Raw genomic sequence first — 26946 nt, 5'->3', positions numbered from 1 at the left:
TAATTTGTAATAATATTTGACAGTTTTAGATCAAATAAATGGAGCTTTAGTGAGCATTTGGAACAAGTGGTTCTTTCAAAAATGTAAAAAAAATCATACCGACCCCAAACATTTTAACGGTATTGTATGTTAAATTATTATAGAGAATTTTTTGTCCATTTAGTCGATATTAATTAATTATATAGCCCATAAGTGTCACCTTAAGCATTTGATTCCATTGATTTAAATTGTAATACTCTGAGCAAAGCCTTCTGAATAAAGCCTTTCATTTGTATTGCCTATAGTTCAGTTTTTAATCTGTGTATGTTTGTGCCTACTAGGTATGACATCTGGGGCCGAGCTGTCATTCACCCTGGAGCCCAGTGACATCATCGCTGTTCAGGAACAACCTCTGATGCTGCACTGTCAGGTGGAGGGGATCCCACCCATCACCACACAGTGGAGACGCAGCGGAGCGCTGATTGTGGAAGACCAAAACTACGTCATGTTTGCTAATGGCTCGCTTCTGATTGGCCACTTCCAGAAGACCAAGTCTGATGGCTCGTCTGATGAGGGAGACTATGAGTGCATAGCCCAAAATTTTTTTGGGCTTGTCTTGAGCCGCAAAGCCAGAGTCCAGGCTGCTAGTAAGTAGCATTTCAGTGTGTTGTAATTGAGAGATAAGACCTTGTTCAGTTCACACTCTGCTAATTCCACCTGTTCGTTTTTTCAAGGATTTTTTAATAGCAAATGCTTGAAAAGGTAAAAAGAAAAAAAACTTTTTAATGCAATGGTAAAATTGATAACAATTGTTAGTTAAAATTATATTAATATAATACTCTTAATATCGTCTCATCTGTTTCTGCTTAGCTTGCCGTCCATGATGATGAAGATGATAATGACAATGAAAATATGTATTTTAATTTAGAATATTATATTATATTATAGTAACGTGTTCAAGGCTCATGCAAGAAGGAGGTTTAATCATAAAATAAACAAACAACAAAACCGTAAAGCGGCAGCCACTCACAGACGACTGCCGCATATAAACATAATAAAATACAGCATAAAGTCCAGGCCTGGTCCTCTCTCATCTTGCACTGTAGTCACTCCTCCTTTTATCCTTTTAGAGCTCCTCCGTGAGACTCGAGACCGGTCTGCACTCGCCCCTTCCTACTTGCCATTTTATTATATTATATTATATTATATTATATTTGTTGGGTGTAAGAAAATCACATTATAAGTTACAGTATTATTGTTTTATCATCATCATCAGGGAAGGCAGGTTATTTTTCATGTCACTCTTGAAAGTGTCTCCACCCCAAATGGACCACCCCTGTGAAAAATGTCTACTGTAGATACACCACTGCCAGGAGATATTGGTGCTGTTAGATTGTCCCGAGAAGCTAAAGTGAGTTTGATAGAAGCCACTGCCAGCTCATTTGCAGAGTCTTTCACAGTGCACACAGTGTTAGAGCACGGCGTGGTGTAGACTCAGGCTACATTAACTTTGGATGAACTGAACATGAGGGACGCAGGGGGCTGGGACAGGCCATTTGATATATGGACAATGGGCTCCTTCTATTTCTGAAGATAAATTGGCTTGTAGGATCCAGTCTGCCTTTTGTGCGCTGCTGTGGCGCTCCCAGTCGTGCTTGTGTTGTGATTTATATTATTAAATCTCTGGCTCTTGTATTGAACTTAACTATTAAACCCGGCCATGCTGTGCTCCTTTCCTTCTGCTTTTGTCGGTGTCACAATAATCTGGAGTGCTGTTGTTCGCCCTCTTGCTGGTCACAGGCACCAAGGCTAAATTTGCTTTTCTAGTCGCCCATACCCACCGTGGCCCCGTATGAATCGGGCCTTGTTCCCGTCCAATGCTGAAGCGTTGTTACTGTATTGTGCTTATGATTGGATTTTAAGTCAACTAAAGATGACTTATTATGATTTGTCCGGTCTCATGTCGTCCAAAATGTGTTTGATCTTTTCATTTAGATGCTGGGTAAATATAAAGGGCATAAGAAGAAAGAAAACAGAAGGGCCTTATGGAGGGTTCTTTATGCTCTCTTTAGCGGTTAGCAGGAGGTAGTTGTGATGGCATAGTTGTAAATAGTAGCTGAGGGGAGAGCAGAGTTGGTCATTAAATGGATGTCAGGCGAGTGTTAATTTGAAAGCGCACTGCAGTGCTAATGTGAAAGTGTTTTAGTGATGATGTGAGAAATTCAGGGTCTCTTGCTGTTATTATATGGTGCTTCAGAAGGAATATGCTTTTAGAAATCAGGTCCTTTCTCTTCAACTTCAAACAATCAAGACTCACAGTAACCTGTTAGCTCACACTCACAAGATTAACTTTGGAGAGAAGCAGGAAATGTTTGAATAGTTTCTCTAAACTAAAGAGTCATCACTACTTTATTTTATCATAAAATATTTATTTTTATTTATTTATTTAAATATAAATATACATAAATAATTTACATTAATGTAGATATAAATTTATAGTATATTTAATGATAACACAAAGTAGTAATTGTTTAGGTAAATATATTACATTATATTATATTATTTAAATTTGTAATTGAGTCATATTAAAAAGTGTTCATTCCATTTATTGGTCTTGATTCTGCTTTATTGCCAGTTTGTGTACATAAAGAATACACATGAATCCATAGCATACATGGTCTGAATGGACAGTTTGTACAGATATTGAGCTCTGTGCTTAATGCAGTGTGGTCAGTAATGACATGCCCAATTTAACATCTTTTTATTGACCGCATCATACGTTTGCAATTGATTCTGCCTCCGTAAAGCAAAACAGTGTCTGCAGACATTTAGCTCTGTGGCCGTATTGTTTGACACAGAAAGACATCTCCGCCTGCGGTCTTGTTACACATATGCGCACACACACACACACACACACACACACACTGGCAGCCCATGCTGTGCCATATCTGAACACAGCAGTCCATTTGTTGGCCTTGCAGTGAGGTGTGTGTGTGATGTGAAGATCGTTGACTTGTGCATGCGCACACACATGGTGAAGTGAGACTGACACACTGTGTGTAGACGGTGGACTGCTGTGTTGTGGTACATACTCTGGCTCCGCTCCCAGTGGGCCAGTGGTTAGTGACTGGCCTCTGAAGTTACACCGCCTCTGCCACGCCACAGGGAACAGTCATCTCGGCTCGCTGGACTGGGGAACCTTTAAACCCACACTCTCTGGGATGCTGATTGGTAAAGGTCAGCGCATGGTTACTTTTTAGCACCTTTTTCGATTTCTCATCAGGACCAGAAAGGAATATGTCTGCTTTCTGCATAAATTATGGGTGAACAATAGCTGGGAGATAGAGTGGGATGCAAATCTAATAGTATAGCAGATGAAGATCTATTGTTGGACTAAATGATTGGCAAGCAAAGCTGGGTGGACAAGCATAATGAAAGCACTCAGATAAAAGCGTAATGTTACGTGGCAGAATGTTTTCTTTATTATTTTCATACAAAGATTGATGTAATGCATTAGCTATAGGCAGCATCAATATACTGTACCACCAGGTCTGGGTACACACAAAATGAGCACATAGTGGGATTTAAATATGGAATAATGTGCTGTAATTCATTTAAACAGTTGCATGAAATTGGAAGGTCTGAATGGCACATTTAGAAAGAAATGACGGCTGAAAAAGAAAATAACAGCTGATAACCTCTCTCAGGATGAAGCTCAATGTTGACTTTCACTTTAAGTAAAGGTGATACTTGTGAAGGAAATGGGGATATTTTGAAAAAAAATAATAATAATAGAGCACATGGACGATTAAAAGATTTATGTGCAATATTTGTTTTTCTTATGTATTGTGAAGCACATCTGAGTGAAATGGATTATCAAAAATGTTGGGTTGGTTGTTGATTGGATGAAGGCAGATCTGAATGTGATCTTGCAGTCGATTGTAAAAAAGGAACAGGGCTCGAGATAAAGGAGATGTAGGAGAAGTCAGCCATACGGTCCCAGAGAGAAGTTTGTAGTTTCACTGAAAGATCATTAAAAATTACAAGGTCAAAACTATGAAACATGAGTGGGTGAATTGTTCACAATAAGATCCATATCATGCGTTTAGAAGATAGATAGGTTCTGACTTTAAAGTTTCTTGTTACAGATTGTCTCTGACTAAAATTGTAAAAACTCCAGGGTGCTTTAAAGAACACCGTGATTTTACATGGTACATGGCCAAAAACATCTCAGTACATGGAAAATATCATTGTGTCATGTCAAAAAAAACAAAAAACATGGTACAATATGATTCTTTCATAGACCCTGAGACAGCAGTTCTGTAGAGTTGGCTAAGTGTATGCTATGTGACAGCACTCAAGTCCAACTATTCTTTCCTTTCATGTTCAAAACCCCTATAAGCACAACCTCTGCACATCTTAGCATATCCTCCAGTAATAATAGTCTGGCCGCACACTTCCTGGTTGTCAGCTTGTGTGTAATGGATGGCCCCAGTTTTGGTTCATATTGATCAGAGCTGTAGGATCACGACTGATTCGAAGGTCTCTCAGGGACCTTTTGATCCCAGCACTGAAAGCTTGAGCATTGACAGTGGGCTCCATTTTAATGAAGCATGTGCCCACTCTTTGAGTCTTTCTACATTTTCCTTTTATTGTCTGACCTGTGACAAATATTTAAGTGTTGTAGGTGAGAGAGAGTGTGTGTGCTTGCTTGGTTTCAAAAGGAATGATGAGTGTCTAGAGTATCATGGTACCAGCGCTCAGGGCATGGCCTCTTTATCCATGAATCTTTAGAAGTGTACAGGATAAAGGAAGAACAGGCTTAATGGCCAACTGGATTCTCACTCTTCTATCTGCAGGGCAACTCTCACACAGCTGAAATGACGTTCTTCTCATTTTACATTGGTACATGTGTGTGAGCAGACTTCCCTTAGGCCTTCAGCTACAATCAATGACACGCTAATAGTTCCTACACATGTGCTGCTGGAGATGGAGTTTGATCTTCAAGTCATTTCATATTTTTTTGTTTTGTTTTTTTACAGACTGCCTTGGGTTTCGTATTATGACATGAGGCAAAATCCATAGTTGTATTTGAAGTCATTAAGTTAGGTCTTTCTTCATTCTGGCCTTTTGTTTTATGTTGTTCTCTATCTTATTTTGTCTTGCTCTGTCTGTGTGTGGTACTAATAAACATACAGTAGGGAAAATTTTGTTTCATGCTGACATTTAGGACATCTTCATCACATTGTGTTTGGTTTTATAGTGTTGGATTGCGTTTTATAGCTGTACGGTGCACCCTCTGTCCGGTTGCATAAACTGCTTAGACTAGTCTTGCATGTTAGTCATCTAATTTTCTTCTTCATAACTTTTAAAAGTCAGTTAAAAGGTAAAAAATTTTGAAATAAAAAGGTAGATTGTGCTAATGTGAAACAGAAAAGTAAGACTGGTTATACCCCTAACTAACTGCTAGGTCAGACTAGTTGTTAAGACAGTAACATAGTGGCTATGTTTATGCACCTGGCCTCTGATTCACTCAAAAAAATACACATTTGTAATTTTCTTACCCTCATGTCATGCAGACTAATTTAATTATTTCCTTTTATGTACAGAAAAAAGAAAGGAAGCTGTACAGGCTTGAAATAACATAAGAGTGAGTAAATAACAAGATTTTAAGTTTTGCATCATTCCTTTGAAGTAGGCATTAAGTGGAAATTCATTCTATTTTCTAAATATATCTAATGGTGAACAATTCACCCATGCATGTTTCATAGTTACATTTTTTTTTTAATGCTTGTCATTTTTATTAAAATATCATAACTAGATCTTCCGATCAATGACAGACTTCTCTCTGGTGATGTATGTCCACTACTCCAATTTAGTCTGCATAAACCCCACCCCTTTCTTGCATATGACTGTAAACTCACATTCAGCCGATCTGCTTCCATCCAATTAATAACCAATGGTGTGAACCAAGTCCCTGCCCTACATTTTGTTCTTTTTCGATAATTCGTTTCACTCCGAAGATACAGAAGAAGATCTGTTGCTACTTCCATTACATCACTGCTATGATGATCTGAATGTGCTGTGATAGGTCTTAGTAAAGAAAGCCAATGCTTCCTAGTGCAGGAGGCGCTCTGACAGATTCAGTGAGTTCATTAAGTTCATCAGATGGGTTCAAATCAACAACTTGTGCGGGTTTTTTTTTTTTTGTACGATTCATAAAATATGGCCAATAAGAGTCATTTGTTCCACTGTATGTCTGTTATTGAGTGCTGGCAGTGAAAAACGATGCTATAGAACAGCATGTCTTGGTATTTTTTATTCACAGTACACTGTTTTATCTCACCACATTCAATTCAGACTGCATGCTCAATTGAAATATGATATCTTTCGCTGTTGCGCTGCAGATTGAACAGTGGTGAAGGGAACACTCCTCATAATCGTGGTGTGTTATAGGCACAAACTAATTTCCCCGTTGAAGATAGCAAATTATTAGAGACACCTAGGAGAGAGGAAGGTGATAACAGGATGGAGAGTAAGAGATTTAATGTGACTGTGCAATGTATATTAAGAAACCTCTTATCAAAAGTCTTTTCAAATGTTGCAGTATATTAACCTCCCCTCTCTCAATGAGACGTTTACTGTAGAAATGAGATAAATGTACCTGGTTGTTTGCTGCCAAGGGGCTTTGTGACACCCCAGGCAGGCTGTTTGTATAGCAAGCACATCTATCTAATGAAAATAATAAAAAGAGGGAGATGTGTAATGGCCAACCACCAGTCGGGCTGCTTTAGCATACAAGAGGCTTTCCACCCATTACAGCGCTCTTTCATGCTTTTAGACGCCACCAGTGTTGCACAGGCTGTTAGGAGAGCCCTTTCTCCTGCTAAGTGAGGTGACATAGATCTGCTCCTTAGTCCTCAAACTGATCAAAGGACTTTTTTTTTTTTTTTTTTTTTTTTTTTTTTTTTTCCGCCCCTGTGTTTTTGTGTCTTTTCTGGTTTTGTGCACATTTTTCGAGACACCGGCACAATTTGCACTTTGGGGTAATTTCGGCCCACTGCCGTGAAGAGAGAACTCTGCCATGGCAAAAGAGGGTGTGATTAGCAAGGTTCTTTACAACCCCCCTCAGAAAAAGACCCCTTCCGCCCCAAAACGGCCACTCTTTCCATAAATTACGCTTCCCCTTTTCGCTTGTCGACCGTTTCTGTGAGCACACAGTCGGGTGCTGAGCTCCCATCGCCGCTCTCAATCACATGGCCCTTTCAGGAAACACTTATTTTTGTAAATGTTTCGTCTTTGATGGCTTCGTTGCCTCTTTTTCTCCATCTTCTCCCTTTTCTCTGTCTTTCTTTCTTCCTTTCGCTAGTGGATCCTCATTAGCTGGGCCTCAGGAAGCTTTTCATAGTTTGAATGAATCATGGAAACGGTACAGTGGATTGCAACGCACAGTTTATTCCTGCTTCCTGCCCTCCTCTTGAGCCTGTCACCAAGCAACTGATCATAAAAGCCCCCACCCATTACCAAACAGCTCTCCTGGATCAATTGGAACGCATGCACTTTTGTTCTTTTCTTAAGCGTCAGTTGTTAAAGAGTATAGGCTTTGTTAAGTATTAATTTATTCTTTCTCACCCTCTCATTCAGCCTTCTTGGGCTGTAATTGACCCTGTCGACTCTTGAGGGAATTTGCTTGAATTAAAGATGGAAAGGCTAAACTAAAAGAAGAGATGAGGCCAGGGACGACTGAAGAGGGAACTGCAAATAAACACAAACAGATCGCTACATATTAACATATACTTAGCTCTCTGTAGTTCAGCGCACTTTATGATTTAACACAGGATAAGAGCGCCCGGGGTACCGTCACCCAGACGGGTGAATGCGAGAGCGATAAAAAGGTGGATTGTAAAGAGCATGGGAGAATGAACGAGAAGCAGGAAGCTCCTATAAAAATCATTCTTATGAGCTTCCCTTCAGACATTTCCAATCTGATTTGACATTTTTGCTAGCCGTCGTTTGTCAACTAATCCTGGTTGTTGAATGAGAGCTGTTTTGTTGGTCAAACCTGAGGGGAGGATGTGTTGACACATAACCATCAAAGCAGAGGAGGTTATAGGGCTGTCGTACAGGGTAATGGGGGGAAGGGGCCCGCACTTTCTCTGGATTTCACCCCTTCCACGTTCTCCCTCTCCACTGGCTTTCCACTCCATCACTCAACAATACATGTCCTACCTCTCTCCTTTGTCCAGTAGCCAAGCTCCTCCCACCCAACCCCGCAATCCCACAAGCCCCCCCTCTCCTGTACAGAAGCCCAACCGCACCCCACTGACATGGAGCTCAATGACACATGCTTTCAGGTCAGGACTGCCTCACAATGGGGAATGGAGAAGAAGGGAGAAAGAGGGAAAGTGCTTGAGAGGAAGAGAGCCCTAATTAAGAGAGCGAGAAGGATGGTGGGTAATTCACAGGCCTAAAATAGAGGGCACTTAATGCTTTTTTTGTGTGGTGGGGTTGGGTGTCCGATATACAGTATGTGAGGTGCTGATGAATATTAACTGAATCAGCATTTGTCTTTTCACTTTTTTGTGGTTTTGGCTAAGTATAGCTCATACTTATGGTGGGAGATTCCAACAAAACCATGAATAAAACCCATCCCACACCATTTGTGATACAGACATAAATGATACCACAGATCATGTGGCTTGTTGCTATTGCTTTTTTAAGTAAGTGTGTGTGTGTGTGTCTGAGAAAGTGAGAAAGATATAAAAGATAAATGATAAAAAAAGAAGAAAAAAACAGGCAAAAACATCCTATAAACTACTGCTCAAAAATGTGGGGGTCAGTAATTTATTTTTATTTATTTTTTATATATAATTATCTAATGCTCACCAAGGCTATTATGAAATATTATTACAATTTAACTTTTCTCATTTTAAAATATTTTATTTTGTAATTTTATTTTATTTTAAATAATTATTTTTATTTTTTTAAATATTATTTATTCTTGTGATGGCAAAGCTAAATTTTCAGCAGCCATTATGCCAATCTTTACTGTCACATGATCCTTCATAAATAATTTTAATATGCTGATTTGGCAATCAAATAAAATTGTACTGCTTAATAGTTTTGTGAAAACTTTTACTGTTTACAGGATTTTACAGGGTAGAATTTCTGAACGGTGGTATAGGTTGAAAAGGGGCCCCACGCATTTCTGCATATCAGAATAAAAGCGGTGGTTATGGTTATATAACCATGGTGGTTATGTCCCTAGTGCGAGATAAACCTTAGTTTTAACGTTACTGCCTTGTGAGATGAGCAAAAACACTTGTATGCAGGAAAGGTGAGATATGGAAGAGTGAGTGATTGAATAAGAGAGGGCTAAAATTAGAGTCAATATATAATGAGATCAGTCTAGGGACCCTGTAGCATCTGCCATTATGCCTCAGAGTGTAATTCACTAGAGATGAGCCATCAAAAAAATTCACACCTCACACTTCTCACCTTCTCTGGAGAAAGTGTTTTAACAGTTATTTGTATGCTCCACTCTAGATAAAATGCACAAGGAGGGATCATGGAAATACAGTAGACCATCATTTTGCAGTCTTGTAGCACATGTATCTCGCTTAAATCTCGAGGGGAGCTCGAATGTTTTCTCTCGCTTGAGGGTTTTCTATCAGTATTGGGCCCTTTGAACCCCAAGTAAGATATTAATACTATGGGGAGTGCAGTAGTTGTAACTTGACTGCTTTTGATGTTTGAGCACAGATTTCACAGACCACAGATGGGAGAAGACTGTCAACAAAAATTAAATAAATTGTCAGTGCCGATGGCCTCGTGGGCAGTGTGCCAACATGTCGCACCGTTGCGCTTTGGGCGACCTGAGTTCAAGTCCCGGCTTGCGGACCTTCCCCTCTCCTGTCCTCTCTATACTGTCCTGTCATATTAAAGGAAAACATTTTATTTACTAAAAAAAATTAAATAACTTTTTTCACATTAACTTTATTTGTTGCACCTTTTTTGATGTACATGTTGGAATATATTTGGTTCTGTAAATTAGTTTCCATTGTATTTTATAACAATGTCTTTTACAGACATAAAGAAATTAATCCACCTCAAGTGAGCAAATAAGTTTTTTAGGCACATTTTGGAAATTATATTTACGTCTTTGGGGTTTCCATCCAACGTTTTTCATGCAAAATCCAAAATTTGCATAAAAATGGTTAAAATTAAACCCAGCTCCTGTCTTTTCACACAAATTGCAATTTTTTGGTTTGCGAAAAATAAGTTTTAACCTATTTGAAAGCCATTCCAGTTTCGTACAGATCATCTTTGCAGATCATACTCATTTAGGGATGCGTTGCTTTCCTTGAGTAAGTCAACATATTTATTCCCTCATGTATTGGGCAGCTTTCCAGCAAGGTCAATAACTAAAGGTAAAAGGAAATGAGTCCCATTTTTAGATTCCTCTGTTCCACATGCATTTGCCTGTTAGCATCATAATCTAATCCAGCCCCTACACTTGCAAAGAGCCTCTCTCTTTTTGTTGGCACGGCTTGAATGGGTTGTGAGGTGAGTGGAGAGCTGGCTCGCAGCCAGAAAAGAAAATGGGTACATCTGAAATTCACACACTCTAAACTGGCAGAGGGGAGAGAAGAAGCAGCTGTCCCATAAACATAAACTGCTGTGTGTTGGTGTGGCAGTGTGGCTTCCTCACATGTATCATTCATGTCTGTCTGTCACTCTCTACTAGTCTACTTCTCATGTTCTGTTTCTTACTCTTTCCATTTCTCCCATGGTTTATATCCCTTTCTTGACTCTTACCTCAGAGTGTTACCACATTCCTTTTTCTGTTCTTTTGCAGTCTTTCACATTCTTGCCCTGTTTTCAAGTCTCTCTTACTCTGCCTCCCCTCTCCATTTCTTCTCAGCCTTTTAACAATTCTGTCATTCTAGCAGTGAGTTGGATGGCGTGCTGATGATAAATGGCAGTCTGAAGCAAGAAAGAAAAACAGCTGTCATTCACACTCCAAACTTCAGACTGCCTCTCATTTCTTCACTGCTCTGAGTGCTCGCTATTCTGCAATTCACTGCTAATATTTTCTCCAACCCCTATTATGATAATGTTACACACAGAATTAGAAATCTGCTATGACATGCAAGTCAGTTGTATAATATGCTGTTCTAGAATAAGAACTAACTATTTTTTGTAGGACTAGTAATGGACTTAACCTTGACCATAGGCTCCACTCATCTGGCTTCAGGTCCACTTTAAAATTCAAGGCCATTGTTAAGAGGATTTTTCCACTTGGTTTAGAAGGGAGCTTCATTTAGAGGCACGTCAAGGGGCAGGGGTTGTAAATGAATTCTGTCCGGATGTCTTAGGACCACCCCTGCTTTTCACAAACAAGCAAGTGAAAAGAAGTCCTGTGATCACTCTTTTCTTGGTTTTAGAGTGTGGGCTTTAGGGCTCGTTGAGAGAATTCCTCAGTAATGGAGGTTAAAGGCAAGCCATGGAAGGTCAAAAAGGAGGTCAGAGATCATTGTGAGGCAGGACAACTTTTTCATGATGGGGCACCTCTTTGTATGTGTGTGTGTGTGTGTGTATGTGTGTGTGCGTGCGTATTTGTAAAGAAGAGAGAGACTCTTTTCAAACTTGACTGAACAAGAGTATTTCAAGTTTATTATTTAAAAGCTAATGGCTGTTAAATATAATATTGTCTTATTTTATATTATAATATGTAGATAATCATTCTAATATGCTGATTTGGTGCTCTGAAACATTTCTTATTATTATCAATGTTGAAAACAGTTGTGCTGCTTAATTTTCAGAATTCTTTGATGAATAGAACGTTCAAAAGAGCAGCATTCCTTTGAAATATATTTTTTTTGGTAACAGTGTAAAAGTATAATACTGTTACAATCAATTTAAAGCTTCCTTGCTGAATAAAAAATATTAATTTCTTTCAACAAAATCTTACTGACCTCAAACTTTTGAACAGTAGTGTATTTCTTTATTTGTGTATCTGTCTTTTTGCCTCTACATTTGTTCCTGCATTTATATGCTGAAATATCTCTTATCGTCTTGTCTGTTTGCTCAGAGCCCATGTTTTTGTCTGCCCGTTTTTGTTCATGTGCTGTGGTGTGTGTGCCAGCTCTCTGTGCCAGCTCCTCCCAGAAGTCCCCTTTCCCTTCATATCCACTGCCCCGTCACCGCGCTTCACTACACTTAACAGCACCTTTACAGCCAGCCAGTCCTGTTAAACACACTTTACAGGACCCAAGCCATCCACCAATAAAAACCTCTCTCCCTGAGCCATCCACCAATAAAAAAAAAACCCTTCCTGTCCGCCCCCATAAGGCAGACATCTTGTTGGAAGATTGGCAGAAAATCATGGGACCTCAAGAGGAAGATGAGGATGAGGAACAGATGAAGAATGGCATGAGGCGCTGTCACATCTTACTAATCTTCTCCTGTATCACTCTTGCCTTCACTGTTGTTCTCTCTGGAGATTCTAGATGGGATTGTTGTGAGGTGTTTTGGACTTCAAAGAACATCCATCTTTCTCATCAGTAATTTAGTACAACATTTTATTTAAACGTCAGCATCTCCCAAGTAATTTGGCGGGCAGATTTCATGAAATTCCTGAGGAGCTTGAAATTGCTGTGTTTAAATTTGGAAAGGACATATTGAATGCAATAGGTTTTTAGTTACGTCGCAGCCATAAATGATGATTTGACCAATCAGAATTCCAATCTAGTCTATATTTTAAATGACTAGCAGTCATGATTAGACAATAAATTGCAACTTTCTAAACAGTTGTGGGTTGAGGTAGTCACATTCTTATTGTAGAGCATTTGATTGGACACAATTCTGTGTAGTGCAGAATGAGTCATCAGTATTTTTGCTCCATCTTCCTGAAAGAAAAAGATTGAACATTTTAAATATGGCAGTTTCAACTATTTTATCAACTATCTTATAGATAAGCCTCAAAGCTTTAACTGAAGGGATGGTTCACCCAAAAAAATTGTCATCATTTGCTCACCCTCATGTTGTTCCAAACCTGTATGATTTTCTTACTTCTGTGGAACACACATACACACACAAAAAAAATATTTTGAAAGAATGTTTAATCAAAACAGTTTCGGTTACCATACATTTTCTTCTTCTTCTGTAGAACATAAAAGAAGAACTTTTTTTTGTCCAGACAATGGAAGTCAATGGTAACCGAAACTCTTTGGTTACCAACATTCTTCAAAATTGTGTTACACAGAAGAAAGAAAGTCAGGTTTGCACATACAGGTTTGGAACAACATGAGAGTGAATAAATGATAATAGAGAATTCGTTTTTGGGTGAACTACCCCTTTAAAGGCCACCAGCTTCCAGGTTTCTATTTTGCACTGACTGACTGACTTGCCTGTCTCTGGCCTCCCTTTGTCATCGCTCACTCCACATAGCGTTCATATTTTTTCTGCCTCATCTCTCTTTTTTTTATTTCCTCCCCGCCCCCTGTCTTTTTCTGCATTTTGTCAGTGATGCCAGGGTTATAGGTCACAGTAGGATGGCGAGGGGGAGGGGTCAGCCAGGGAATGGTGACCTCTGTGTGTGCACTGGGGCAGAATACCCCTCCCTGTTTTCGTCCTTTCCTCCAACACCTCTCAACTCCCCCCCCAACTTCACTCTTCCATTCCCTGTGCCGCCCATCCCCCCCTCTCCCCTCGGGGCCAGCGACATTGACCTTGGCTTTGAATGAATAAGGTGGTTGAACACTGACATTGTGCTGAGCTTTTCCCCCTAACATCAGCATAGGCGTTCTGCAATCAGTGAAAGACCACAGCGATTCTAACACGCTCTCACACCCTGAGAAAGGCTTTGATTTGTCATGCTGTCATAAGAGATCTGTTTCAGTGGTTTAATGTTTTTCCAAGGCGCTTCAACATTTGGCTGGCACAAATAAATCCCTTTTCACGCACAAAGCATTTGCTTGCTCGGCAGCGCTGGTGGCGTAACACCCTGACTCTGTCAGATAACATCACTGTCCTCTTTGAATCGCTTGGAATTGTTTTCCCTCCTTGTTTTACAGTTTTATTAAGAGTGTTAATCCATGGTAAATTGCGTTATCTCTGTGTTTTATGTGCATGTTACACACATCTGTTGGGCTACTGTATACAGATTATTTATAGAGTCAAACATCAGCCTTTGTTTGGAAAGGGAAAAAAATGGTGAAGTGTTGTTGGTGAGGGGTGTTTTTCTCTTTGATTCTTTGTCATATGGGGACAGTGCACATGAAGGGAATGGGGTTAAAAGGTAGTCAGCCTGCTGTATTTGGGGCGGGCCATCTGGGGCCAAGTTGGAATTCCACAGGAATCAATTAGATGAAGTCTGGATTGCATGCTGGCAAGTCATTCTGAAAAAGCTACCCTGTGTCATGTTTTCTGTCTCAACTGGACTGTGTGTGTGTGCTCGCGTGCATGCGTGTGTGGGCCAGGATTGGGAAAAAATTGAGAAATAAAGAGCTGGCTCCCTTTCAATTATGTTAGAATTTAAAGGGACAATGTGTAGCTTTTTAGGTATTTTATTATCTAAAATCAATATTTTTATTCATAAATATGCCCTCAATGGTATACAAATACCTCTGCCAATGGTCAGACTAATCCTCGTAAACGAAGAATTTATTATCTTTATTTACATGGGACGGGTAGTCCACGGAGGCTTCCATGTAGTTCCGCCATGTTGAAAAAGTATAATAGAAGATAGGGACAGAAAGTACTAGGCCAACGCGTTTCCACAACGCGTTTTCGTTCAGAGCCCTCGTCACGTGACTAACCAGCAGAAGCGGAGGAGCAGTGAGAGGCGCTTGTCACTGCCGCGGCAAGTTTAAAAGGCTGCACTGTACGGTTATTTATAATGGAGGAGTCCATACATATGCTGAGTCACAGGATAATGAGCCCTCGTTGTCGGAAAAAGTCCAAAATAGACCGTAAAAGGAAACGTGACCGGAGATTACAAAAACAAGGGTTAATGTGGGGATAGCTAATGCAGGAGAAAGCTTTCAAAAGAGACGCTGAAGTTGGCTGCTTTCTTCTCGACAGGTAAGTCAATGTTACGGTCTTAATTACAAGCTTTTTTTCATTGCTTGGTTGTGTACTTTATTATATAGACAGTAGAACATTTATAGTTAAAAGTTAAACAGGCTATTTGATGAATAGCAGCTACTGAGTAAAGTAACGTTAGAGAAGGCGCTAATGATGATGATGATGATATCTAACAATGCACGTACTTCAAAAAATATAACGAATAAAGAAGGCATTACTACTAATTACCATAGTTCATGTTTTTCACAGTCAGTAATTCATACTGTAACATTCTTTTTTTCGTTGTTTCAAGTTTCAGTTTGTTTTAAATAACAAAACTGTTCACCGAAGGAAAACTCGAAGTGCTATTATAAGACATCCTGTCATAGCTTTTTGGTACATGGATGCATCCATTTTTGGCTACCGTAGATGCAACGCGCATTCGAAAAAGCGAGGCGCTGGAGAGCACTATTCGTTTGAATGCAAAATACAATTTCACCACTAGATGGGAGTAATTCCTACACATAGTCCCTTTAAATTGGCCACACCCCACAGGAAGTTTATTTGGAATAACAGGAACTGAATTACAATTCAACAGGAAATGACATCCTGGGAAATATATATATACATGTAGTATACATTTCTCTTTTTCTGACAGTTAACTTTTAGGAGTCCTTATGATTCACACATCATTCATTACTTTGATGTTCTTGCAGTGAATCTTTTTACCCAGTGAATTTGTATTCTTGGCACTTTCTTACTAAAGCAGCACAAGTACTAAGTAGTCATTCAGCTGACGCTTTCAAATGTTTTTTTCCTAAACCGAATTACAGTACATCTATTACAGGGACAATACTGCTGGAGCAATTTTGAGTTAAGTGTCTTGCTTAAGGGCACAATGGTGGTGGCTTGTAAATCCTGTGGAAAGTGAGTACATATTGTGTAGGCCTAAGTGACAATTACCTAAATACTATGGCTAAGTCTCAACTCTCAATGAGAAGGCTAGCACAATATGCCCCCTTTTGTGTTGAGAGATGGGTAAGCTGGATGAGCTGACTGATCACTGTGCTGAATGAATTGTAGCAGTGGACCTGGCCATCTACTATTGTGCTGAAGACATCGTGGTTCTGTTCCAAACCCTAGTAAGTTGCACAACTAGACAGCATTTTAGGCATCATATGAGTATTTCAGATCAAATTATATTGACCAAATTCTAAGGCATTGCACGTGTAAAGTTATCCCAGAATGTATCGGAACAAACTCAGTAAAAAGTATAAGTAATGGGAAATGATTTTAAATATATTATTCAGTACTCAAAAGTTTTGAACATTCAAATGTTTGGGGAAGATTTGCCGGGAAGATTTAAAAAAAAAAAAAAAAATGTTTGTATCAAGTCTCTTATGCTCAACAAGGCTGCATTTGTTTTTTCAAAATGACAGGAAAATCAGTAATATTGTAAAGTATTGTTACAGTTTTAAAATAGCAGTTTTATATTTTAATCAATTTTAAAATGTAATTTATTCCTGTGACGGCTAAGCTGAATTTTCAGCAGCCATTACTCCAGTTTTCAGTGTCATGTGATCCTTCAGAAAGCATTCTAATATGCTGAATTTGGTGCTCAAGAAACATTTCTAATTATCACAGTTCAAAACAGCTTTGCTGCTTATTATTTATGTTGAAACCAAGATTTTTTTTCAGGATTATTTAATGAATATAAAGTTCAGAAGGACAGCATTTATTTGAAATGGAAATCTTTTATGACATTGTAAATGTCTTTGTAAAAATGTAAAATGTCTAGCGATTACTTTCTAGAGTTACAAAAAAACAAAAACTGCGCTGAGCAAGTAATGAATTAGTGAACTAACATGTGTTGGTAGTCTCAGATTCTGCTCGACCTGGCCACTGTGAAGGTTAAACCTTGAACCTGGAGGGAGTGTTTCATTCCAGAATGGACCTGAGCTCCCCTGAACCCATCAGCTCTCTTTCAAGGGCACCCATATAGACTACTCTCTCTCTCTCACACACACACACATACTGTACTGCATTTTTTTCAAGATGCTTTTGAGTGTTAAAAGTCTGTTTGTAACTGCATCATCAATATCACACTCATATGGATCTAAATGAATACGCTAAATACTGTAAACACCATAAGTGTCTGTATTCACCGTTGCAGGATCACAAGGCGGACAGCATTCTCAATGTCAAGGGCTTGTTACCGCCCCTCTCTTCTTCAGTGTCGCATGCAATTGAGTACTTTTGCACTGAGTGCTGAGACAGAGAAAAAAAGCGAAAGCAAGAAATGGAGGTCACTGCTGTGTATGGCTGCCTCCCTCCTCTGTAATTGTGCAATTTCGCCATGTGACCTTCAAAAAGTGTCCTTAGGAAAACTATAATTTGCAGCAGAGATGACAACACTTGTTGTATGTTGGATATTTGTAAGTGGACAAGTTTATGGGAAGATATTGCCCAACATTATGCTCGTTAGTCTTTTTTAGAGTGATTTGAAAACTCCCTTGTAGAACTTTTTTGGAAAAAAGTGATTTGTTGCGATTCTGTATCACCTCTTAAAGGATTAGTTCACTTCGAAATGAAAATTCTGTCATCATTTACTCAGCATCAAGTTGTTTCAAACCTGTTTGAATTTCTTTCTTTTACTGAACACAAAATAAGATATTTTGAAGAATGTCAGTAACCAAACAGTTGATGGACCCCATTGACTTCCATAGTATTTGTTTTTCCTACTATGGAAGTCAATGGGGTTCATCAATTGTCTGGTTACCAATATGCTCTCACTCAGAAACACTGTCATTAGTGTCACTGTGCTTCAAGTGGGATGTGGTTTTGTTTGGGTTCAGAGACAGTGTAGGTACAGAATGACATCATGAGATCAAGGGAAGTTGCTTTCACAGTCTTTTCTGTCTATGCAGTGTGTCACCACAAAAATAGAAAGCAAGCAACTGACTAAATGCCAATATGCTCATCAGCTGTTGGTCTGGTCAGGACAAAAACGCAGATTTTCATGAAAGATTTCTTTCTTTTTTTTAATCGGTGATTGGAACTAAACAAACAGTTATTCAAAATGCATTCGGTCAGGACAAGCGGTCAGTTAGTGGACGCGACGAGAGCGCGCAAGTGGTTTTTCTAAATACACCAGTTCTGCTGTCATTCAGTGTACTATTTGACTCAAGGTAAGCCTATCTTCGATTCTCTGCTTATTTTTCATTTTTACCTTCTCACAAATCTGTATTTTATCTAGACGCGTTAATACTCTAAATAACAGCCGCGAGTGAAAATTATCATTGCAGTTTAATTGCACTTAAGTATTGGCTCCTAGCAGCTAGTTTCGATTTGGGCCATTTTCACTTTATTGCCTTAATTGCTTGCCGAGACAGCTGTCTTCACTCAACCGGTGACAGCACTATATCTCTGTAGTCTGCGCGCTGTCGCGGAAGCGTCAGCGGAAGCGTTCAGCCCTCGTGTGAAGACCGACTCGGGTAAAGACCGACTCGGGTAAAGAAAGACCGACTCGGGTAAAGACCGACCGACTCGGGTAAAGACCGACCGACTCGGGTAAAGACCGACCGACTCGGGTAAAGACCGACCGACTCGGGTAAAGACCGACCGACTCGGGTAAAGACCGACCGACTCGGGTAAAGACCATCGACTCTACCTGCGGGACTCCACCGAGCAAGGACACCAGGAAGGCACTTAAGTATCTTCTTCTCTCTTTCCTCTCCCACTTTTATCTTATTTACCCTTACTCAACATGTGCTTTCAATACATTCCTATTATCTCTCTGCAACACACTTTGATCACGCGCAGAAGGCAGCGCAATACCACTAATCTGCGTCCCATTCTCTCATCCTCACACACACCTCTCTCTCTTTCCGTGGGTCTATGGAATTGTCAGTCAGCAGGCAATAAAGCTGACTTTATTCCAGCCTTTGCATCTCATTCTACTCTTAGTATCTTGGGCTTGACTGAGACCTGGATTCGTCCAGAGAACTCAGCAACCCCTGCTGCTCTCTCTAGCAATTTCTCTTTCTCTCACTCCCCTCGCCAGTCTGGGAGGGGTGGGGGCACAGGGCTTCTCATTTCTAACAATTGGAAATACTCAGCACTCTCTTCTTTATGCAACAACAACTCGTTTGAATATCATGCTATTACACTTACAACTCCCAGTAAGATCCATATTGTAGTCATTTATCGCCCCCCCAGGTCGACTGGGAAGCTTTGTAGACGAGCTGGATGTGCTACTGTCCTCTTTCCCTGAGGACAACACCCCACTTGTAGTCTTTGGTGACTTCAACATTCATCTCGAAAAGACGTATGCAACAGACTTCAGCTCTCTCCTAGCCTCTTTCGATCTCAAACGACTCATCACCACAGGTACTCACAAATCAGGCAACCAACTGGACCTGGTTTACACACGCAACTGTATTACAGACAACATTTTGGTGAGACCTCTCCATGTTTCCGATCATTTCCTCATTACTTTCAGTCTACAACTCTCTATCCCTGTACCAACAACCCCCCCACCAGTCACTTTCAGACGAAACCTGCGTTCACTTTCTCCCGCCCATCTTTCCTCTGCCATGTCTTCTTCTCTTCCCTCACCCTTACAATTCTCATCTCTAGATGCTTAAAAAATCCAACACTAAACATCATTTGTAGAGAATTACAGACCTATCTCTCTCCTACCATTCATTGCGAAACCACTCGAAAGTTTGTTTTCAACCTGTTTTCAACCAAGTAACATCCTTCTTGTCTCTGAACAACCAGCTGGATATCAACCAATCCGGCTTCAAGAAAGGCTTCAACGGACCGCAAAAGCTGCTTCCAAATCTTCAGTTCTCATTCTCCTGGATCTGTCTGCTGCCTTCGACACTGTGAATCAACAGATCCTTGTGTCCACCCTCTCATCACTGGGCATCACAGGATCTTCCCTCCACTGGTTTGAGTCCTATCTCACAGGTAGGTCCTTCAGGGTCGCATGGAGAGGCAAGGTATCCAAAGCTCATCAACTGACCACAGGGGTTCCTCAGGGTTCAGTTCTTGGACCCTTGCTCTTCTCCATCTACACCACATCACTGGGACACATCATACAGGCACATGGTTTCTCTTACCATTACTATGCTGATGACACACAGCTCTTCCTCTCATTTCAACCAGATGATCCCACAGTAGCTCCACGGATCTCAAGCTGTCTGGCGGACATCTCGGCATGGATGAAGGAACATCACCTGCAGCTCAACCTGGCAAAGACTGAGCTTCTCGTCCTCCCTGCCAATCCATCTCTACAGCACGACTTCACCATCCAGCTAGAATCATCATCAATCACCCCATCAAGGTCGGTCAGAAATCTTGGAGTGATATTTGATGACCAGCTGACCTTCATAGATCACATTTCAAAGACAGCCCAATCATGCAGGTTTGCACTGCACAACATCAGGAAGATCAGGCCTTTCCTAACTGAGCATGCAACACAACTTCTCGTCCAGGCCCTGGTCATTTCTAGGCTTGACTACTGCAACGCTCTTCTGGCTGGACTTCCATCATGTGCAACTAAACCTCTACAAATGATCCAGAACGCTGCAGCTCGTCTTGTCTTCAACGAGCCCAAAAGGGCCCATGTCACTTCTCTGTTCATCTCTCTGCACTGGCTACCTCTCGCTGCTCGCATCAAGTTCAAGGCATTGACGCTTACATACAGATCTATCACAGGCTTAGCTCCCTCCTACTTTCACTCACTTCTACGAGTCTACATCCCTACCAGAAGCCTACGATCAGTCAACGAGCGACGTCTCATGGTTCCATCACAGAAAGCCACAAAATCACTTTCCAGAACATTCTCATTCACAGTTCCATGCTGGTGGAATGCTCTCCCCACCCTCATCCGGAATGCAGAATCCCTGGCAACATTCAAAAGACAACTGAAAACCCATCTTTTCCGTGAGCACTTAACCTAAAAAAAAAAAAATAAAAAAAAAATCCTTTTTCCTTTAAACCCTCGCTTATTGGGCTTATGCTACTCTGAACAATGCCTGAACTTCATATTTTGAGCACTTCTTGCGTTGTTTCTTGCCTCTTCATGATGACTCGCTTAATTTAGTCCTAATTTGTAAGTCGCTTTGGACAAAAGCGTCTGCTAAATGACTAAATGTAAATTCGAAAACAAGTCATTCCATTATGTTTTACAGGTAAATATCACTTATTTTAAAGGTAATTTGATATTTTTACTGTAAAATATGATAGATAAACCTGATTAAGGATTGGATTTTGTGTTTTTTTTCTTCTATTAATTTACAGGATGTGGTGTTATGCTTGACTGATTCTTTGTCTTTGCAATTCATTGTTTTCTGTGATTGATTGTTGGTTGTGATGATTGATTCTTTATATGTGGCAGTGGAAAGGTCCATAGATTGATGTTATGAGTGGAGGCATTAACGCTGTGGGTCTGGGGTCATAATTCTCATTCTCAGCCCTGGTTGCTTTGTGATTTGTCAGAAGCAAGGCGGACAGTGCCGTGGTAGGGCTTAGCTCCACGCTGAGTTTGTGTGTGTGTGTATTAGCATGAATTCATATGGATTAGAGCATGTGCTGTAGGGGTGGGGCCTGTGCATCAGAAGGACCTGCACATCAACCCTGAGGTGATTTCCCTAGTGACTCTAGTCAGCTGGCAGTTTGGGGGCCCCAGTGAAGAAAAAAATAAAGAGGAGTATAAAAGGAAAAGAGTGAGAAATGGGCATCCAACTGCCAGCTGTCTTAGGATGATGGAAGATCTATAGTGGGATGGTCTCCACAGCCACCTTAACTTTCCACTTTCCTCACACCCACACAGACACTCACTCTGATGCACACCGTTCCATCACTGAGAAAGTGGTGTATGTGTGTGTGAGAGACACAATAGGGTCCCACTACATGCCACACAGTTCTGTAATCCATCATAACATCTTTTGCCAAATTCAATCTTTTTCATTACTATGCCAGATTTTTAATTGATCAAAATCTACATTTTAATAGAGGAGGTGGACGAATTGGATTACGGTGTCATACAGTGTGTGTGTGTATCAATGCTTTATATTCTAGAGTGTGTGACTTGTTTTTATTTATTTATTTATTTATTTATTTATTTTTGCCTTCATTTGTTGAGACGCAGAGGAGTTGGTGAATGTCTGCCCGTATTGTTGAGTGTGATTGATGGGACGCCGTTCTTCCTGCAGTAATTGCACTCATAGTGACAAACTCTGACATCGCCTGTTGTTGTGCTACAGCCAATGGCTGAATTTGTTAGGTACATCACTTCCTCTATTCTCCCTGTTTCTAGTCAGTGTTAAAAGTATCTGGGCTTGCCGCATACACTCTCATGCCACCGCCTTGCCCTAGATTGTGATTAATGGCCACAATTCAGCCAGAAAAATTCCCTTGAGTGGGTGCCAGTTGGCTTATGCAGAGAAGAGGGGAGAAGAAACTCATTACTGCTGTCAGTTCAGCTGACAGAGCAGGCGAGGGTCTGTGTGTGAGTGTGTATGCGTGTGTATGACTGTGAACGGGCATTGGGATTGTGCACGCGTGAGTCCCTAGATGTGTTTACTAGTGTGAGGAGAACCCCAAGACCCAAGATGTTGCTGTCTCCAGGAAAACAAAAACGAGGCAGCTTCGTATTCCAGATTTTTCATGGTTAACTAGGCCACATCGATCATATGGCTTTAGGAGCTTTGCATGTACACATGCTTCTCTGAAGTTCCAGTCTGGGATATTTTATTTCATGTTCAGAGCAGATGGATTTGTGTTTGTGTTGCTTTGCCAATCCAGGCACTGTTAAAGAGTTTTGACCTTTTAACAGCATTTAGGTCAGGGTTTCTCAAACTCGGTCCTGGAGGGCCACTGTCCTGCACAGTTTAGCTCCAACCCTGATTAAACACACCTGAGCAAGCTAATCAATGTCTTCAGGATCACTAGAAACCCACAGCTAGGTGTGTTTGATCAGGGTTGGAGCTAAACTGTGCAGGACAGTGGCCCTCCAGGACCGAGTTTGAGAAACCCTGATTTAGGTCAATTTAGGCAACGGCATTAAGGTATAAACCTCCAGTCAACTTTTTGATGTGCATGCTAGACTGCGATTGATCAGGTTTGTTTTATTCATCATAACACTGTAATTGCTCAAATACGTCTTTCGAGACAGGAGGAGTAAAGACTCAAAGAAAGGGATGAATGCAAAGCCAGACACACAACAAATGGACCTGTATGCAGCGATGAGTTGCCAGGATCTCAGCATACACATTTCTTTTCTGATTTCTTCTCTGATCCAAGGTTGGCTATTATGGTGATGTTTGTGATATTCCAGCTAACACTTGAGTCTTTTTGCTTTTCCTTTTGGTGGAGTGTATCACCAAAAGTGTATCATTTTCGAAGTGTATTGTGTATTGGAGTACGTTTTTCTAACTGTTTTTTTTTTTTTGTAATAGTCTGTGAATTTTTTTTTTCAGCGCAGAACCTGATAATGTACCTCTTTTAAATTCAGGTAAGACACTCCAGACATATTAAAAATAAATAAATAAATAAAAAACTTAAGTCATAAATAGTAGAACAAAAATATTAGGTTCATTGTCCAATAAAAGTGTCCAAGACAAAGAAAAGAGAATTAATGTAATTCTTGGTGTATACACACACACACACGCAGTATATTGTTGTTGTTTTAATCTCTAAACATTTTTTTTTACTTTTGCCTCCACAAAAAAAAATTCATACAAATAATTAAACACATTCTCATTATAGACGAGTTGTATTCAAGTCCTTGTATGTCTTAATTGCATTTATCACTAATAGCACAGAAAATAGAGCACAGTTTAGATTTAAGATTTGGCTATAATTGGTGCAAATGAGTGAGCAGATCTAAAGGGTTTTGGTTGGCCGTTCCTCAGTTAAGGAGCCAGAATGCAGAAGTATTTAAATCTAGATGGTCTAGACATGTTCTCCTCGTGTGGAGAGCCAGACAACCAGACAGGGCTGATCTCAGCAGCCACACTGCATGAATCATGGCTGATAGGTCAGCCAGACTGTTGGCTGCATCATGGGCTGGAAACAGTGCAGTGAATGTGATTCTTTCAACCACAGAAAGCTGAAAGAGATAGCTGCACACAAGCATTTTGCATCTGCTAAGCTGTCCGATGGCAGACACAGAGAACGTTTTTTTTTAGTTAATCAGTAGGTTATTGATGACAAAGAAACGGAATATAATCAGTGACAAAGAATAGAGATTCAAGTGGGCACTGGGCAGGTGGGTGAAAAAAAAAAAAGCTGCAGAATAGTTTAATTGTGGTCAAAATAGCCTATTTAAAAGGCAATGTACAAAGAACAAAAGCATGTGTTTGAATTGTGATATTCTTGGAAAACACCTCGCACATTCTTGTCTTGACTGTTATTATGACATTCTGTATGATAACGCTGCAAGGTATACTGTTTGTTCCATTGGCTGGTATGAATATGGATGTGGGCTTTGAACGGACTAAGATGAAGAATAAATTACCTGAAGAATAAAGCACCTTGTTCAAACGACCATGAAAATAGTGAGCTGGTTCTCTTCAACTCAGCTACAGCTCTGTTCCTCTCACCTTTATCTGTCACTATACTACGCATGTGAGTTAAAGTGCTCAACATACTTTCAACAGTAATTTTAAGGAAGTGCTTTTCAATTGTGTTTTGCCACCTTCATTTTCATAATGCGCTCTTTACTTCTATCCTATAATGTACATACAGTATGCATGTTACTCTATAGGGAATTCCGAGCTATCACAATACAGATCCCTTATAACTTTGCAGTTGAATAAAATTCCCTGCTGTAGCTTAGTAATGGAAGTATTTTTTTATTGCGTTCTCATGCTATGTTTTGCCTAAGTATAGAAAGGCAGAATTGAAATAAGCTACAGTGTTGATTATTGCAAAATTCCTGTCTGATTTTGTCTTATTTATTGATTATTTATTAATTAATTAATTTATTTATTTATTAGTTAAGTCACATAAATAAAATATGTAGGCCTAGTATCAGCACATAGATTGAAGGAAAAGAAATGCAGTTCACTGTCACTGTAATTTTTCCTGTAGAGTAGTAAATTGGTTACGTGATTATAGTTTTGTAGTAACCCTTCTCAATCAAATCACATATAGCTTTTTCTTTTCCTTAAACACTCTAGGCATTGAATTTTTTTATATTTTTTTGATTATCTTTGGACAGATTGTAATACACTTCTTTTTTTTTTGCATTAGCCTTACACAACTCTTGGCTCTTTTCAGCGGGTTGTTTGGCTGACAGATGGTGAGGAGTATGAATATTAGTGAATAAACAGCTACATGCTGACTAGTGAGAGAAGTCTGACCTCCCCTATCCATCCACACTTATGCTGACAGAGACGCATGGCTCTCGTTTTGGCCTTGACCTGTCCCAACAGTCCTGTTCAAAGACTCTCGGGACCCGCAGCGTGCTGAATGTTGTCTGTTTGTGGTTGTTCAGGACTAAATTCTTAGATTTGTGTGTGACACTCGGTTACAGATGCACATATTAATGCCATCTGGCTTTTTACTGATTACTCTTGGCCAATGCTACGTGTTTGTCGGTACGTCGATTTAAAGCACCTTGTTGTAAGACCAAAAACAAGCTGAATCACAGCCAATTTGTGAGTGTGTATGTGTGAGAACGAGAGAGTGAGAGAAAGAGGTCTCAACAGTTGCTGCTAATGAGGGGGAAGTAATTGAGTCTTTGCTGGAGTGAATTGTGATGCCAAATGTCCGTCCACTTTGTTATTCAAAACTGAGCCTGTTTAGCCCTGGCAAGATTCAGCCCTTTCATTTCTGCTCTGACAAACTAAAGCGGGATGAAAAGGACAGAGAAAGAAAGAAAAGACAAGCGAGCTAGAGAGAAAGTAATGACCATTCCATTTGAATTTAAATGCTATTTCACTCCTAGCTGTCACTGCATTTTCAATATTTCACAATCCACTCAAGACAAAAAGACATTGCTCTTTTTTTAAGAGTTTCTCAGTTGTGGTTTTGTCAGGTCAGTAGACCCGACTGATCGAGGGATTATGCTACGGCATGTAACCTCCTCTTCTATGAAGCTCGAAAGGTGCCATTTAAGTCACAAAATGCTCGATTGCTCTGAATGCTGATGATGCTATTAATTGGGATACGGAGCGAGGGCTACATGCCAATGGTGCTTTATATGATGTCTGCAACAACACTCAGGACTCGAAGCGATTTCCCGTTGGCTATTTAAACTGGCAAGTGATTGATAAAGCTATTTTAGGGTACATTAGTTATGATTTTCTGTGGCTGTTGGAATAAATTACCAGTGTGATTGGCCTCTGAGGTGAGAGGGTAACAATTATGATCGTGTGTAGGTGAATGCGGCGGTAAGGGCGAGATTAAGACAGTCGGGAGCATGTTGTTTTGAGATTTGCAGAACCTTCGTCTCATTGCATATCCTTTGGGGAATATGTGGAATTTTTTTTGTTTTTCAGGTTAAGGACTCTAGTTTATCTGCCATTTTCCTGCTTCCTTCCCTTCCCCCCATCCTCTCATCCTTCATTCTCCCTCCATTTCTCCCTCTCTTTTCTTTCTTTCCCTCTCTGTTGCTCCCCCTCTTGGGAGATTGTGTGGTGTTTGAGCACGTCGAGGGAGGGCGTCTCTTTATCACCTTCCTCCCTCCCTCCCCCCTTTCCTTTTCTTTCTGCCTCCTTCTCTGATCTCTCTTTTTCCCCATTTCTCTCTGGACAGCGGACAGCCTATTAAATCTGTACGGCGGTGTGAAGAAGATGATGTGAAATTACTGTCTGATGAGAGCGTGAAAGGGCTGATTGCTGCTCGGCATCAGGAGCAGAGCTGGTGCAAAGCCTCTGATGA

At 40.2% G+C, this 26946-nt stretch overlaps 1 protein-coding gene across 2 annotated transcripts in view; it reads left to right on the top strand.

Moving 5' to 3' along the window:
• The window catches only part of igdcc3 (immunoglobulin superfamily, DCC subclass, member 3), a 70150-nt gene that overhangs the window by 8050 nt on the left and 35154 nt on the right, over positions 1-26946 (top strand). For both annotated transcript variants that reach the window (XR_013820616.1, XM_079866901.1), the window contains exon 2: positions 321-626. Coding sequence is in view for 1 of the 2 variants with exons in the window: in XM_079866901.1 (XP_079723027.1) it covers positions 321-626 (306 nt within the window). In the remaining variant the exon portion in view is untranslated. The remainder of the gene's footprint in view (positions 1-320; positions 627-26946) is intronic.

This window comes from Squalius cephalus (assembly GCF_949319135.1).
Source record: "Squalius cephalus genome assembly, chromosome: 3".
Lineage (NCBI taxonomy): Eukaryota > Metazoa > Chordata > Actinopteri > Cypriniformes > Leuciscidae > Squalius > Squalius cephalus.
This window is presented reverse-complemented; position numbering and strand designations above follow the sequence as displayed.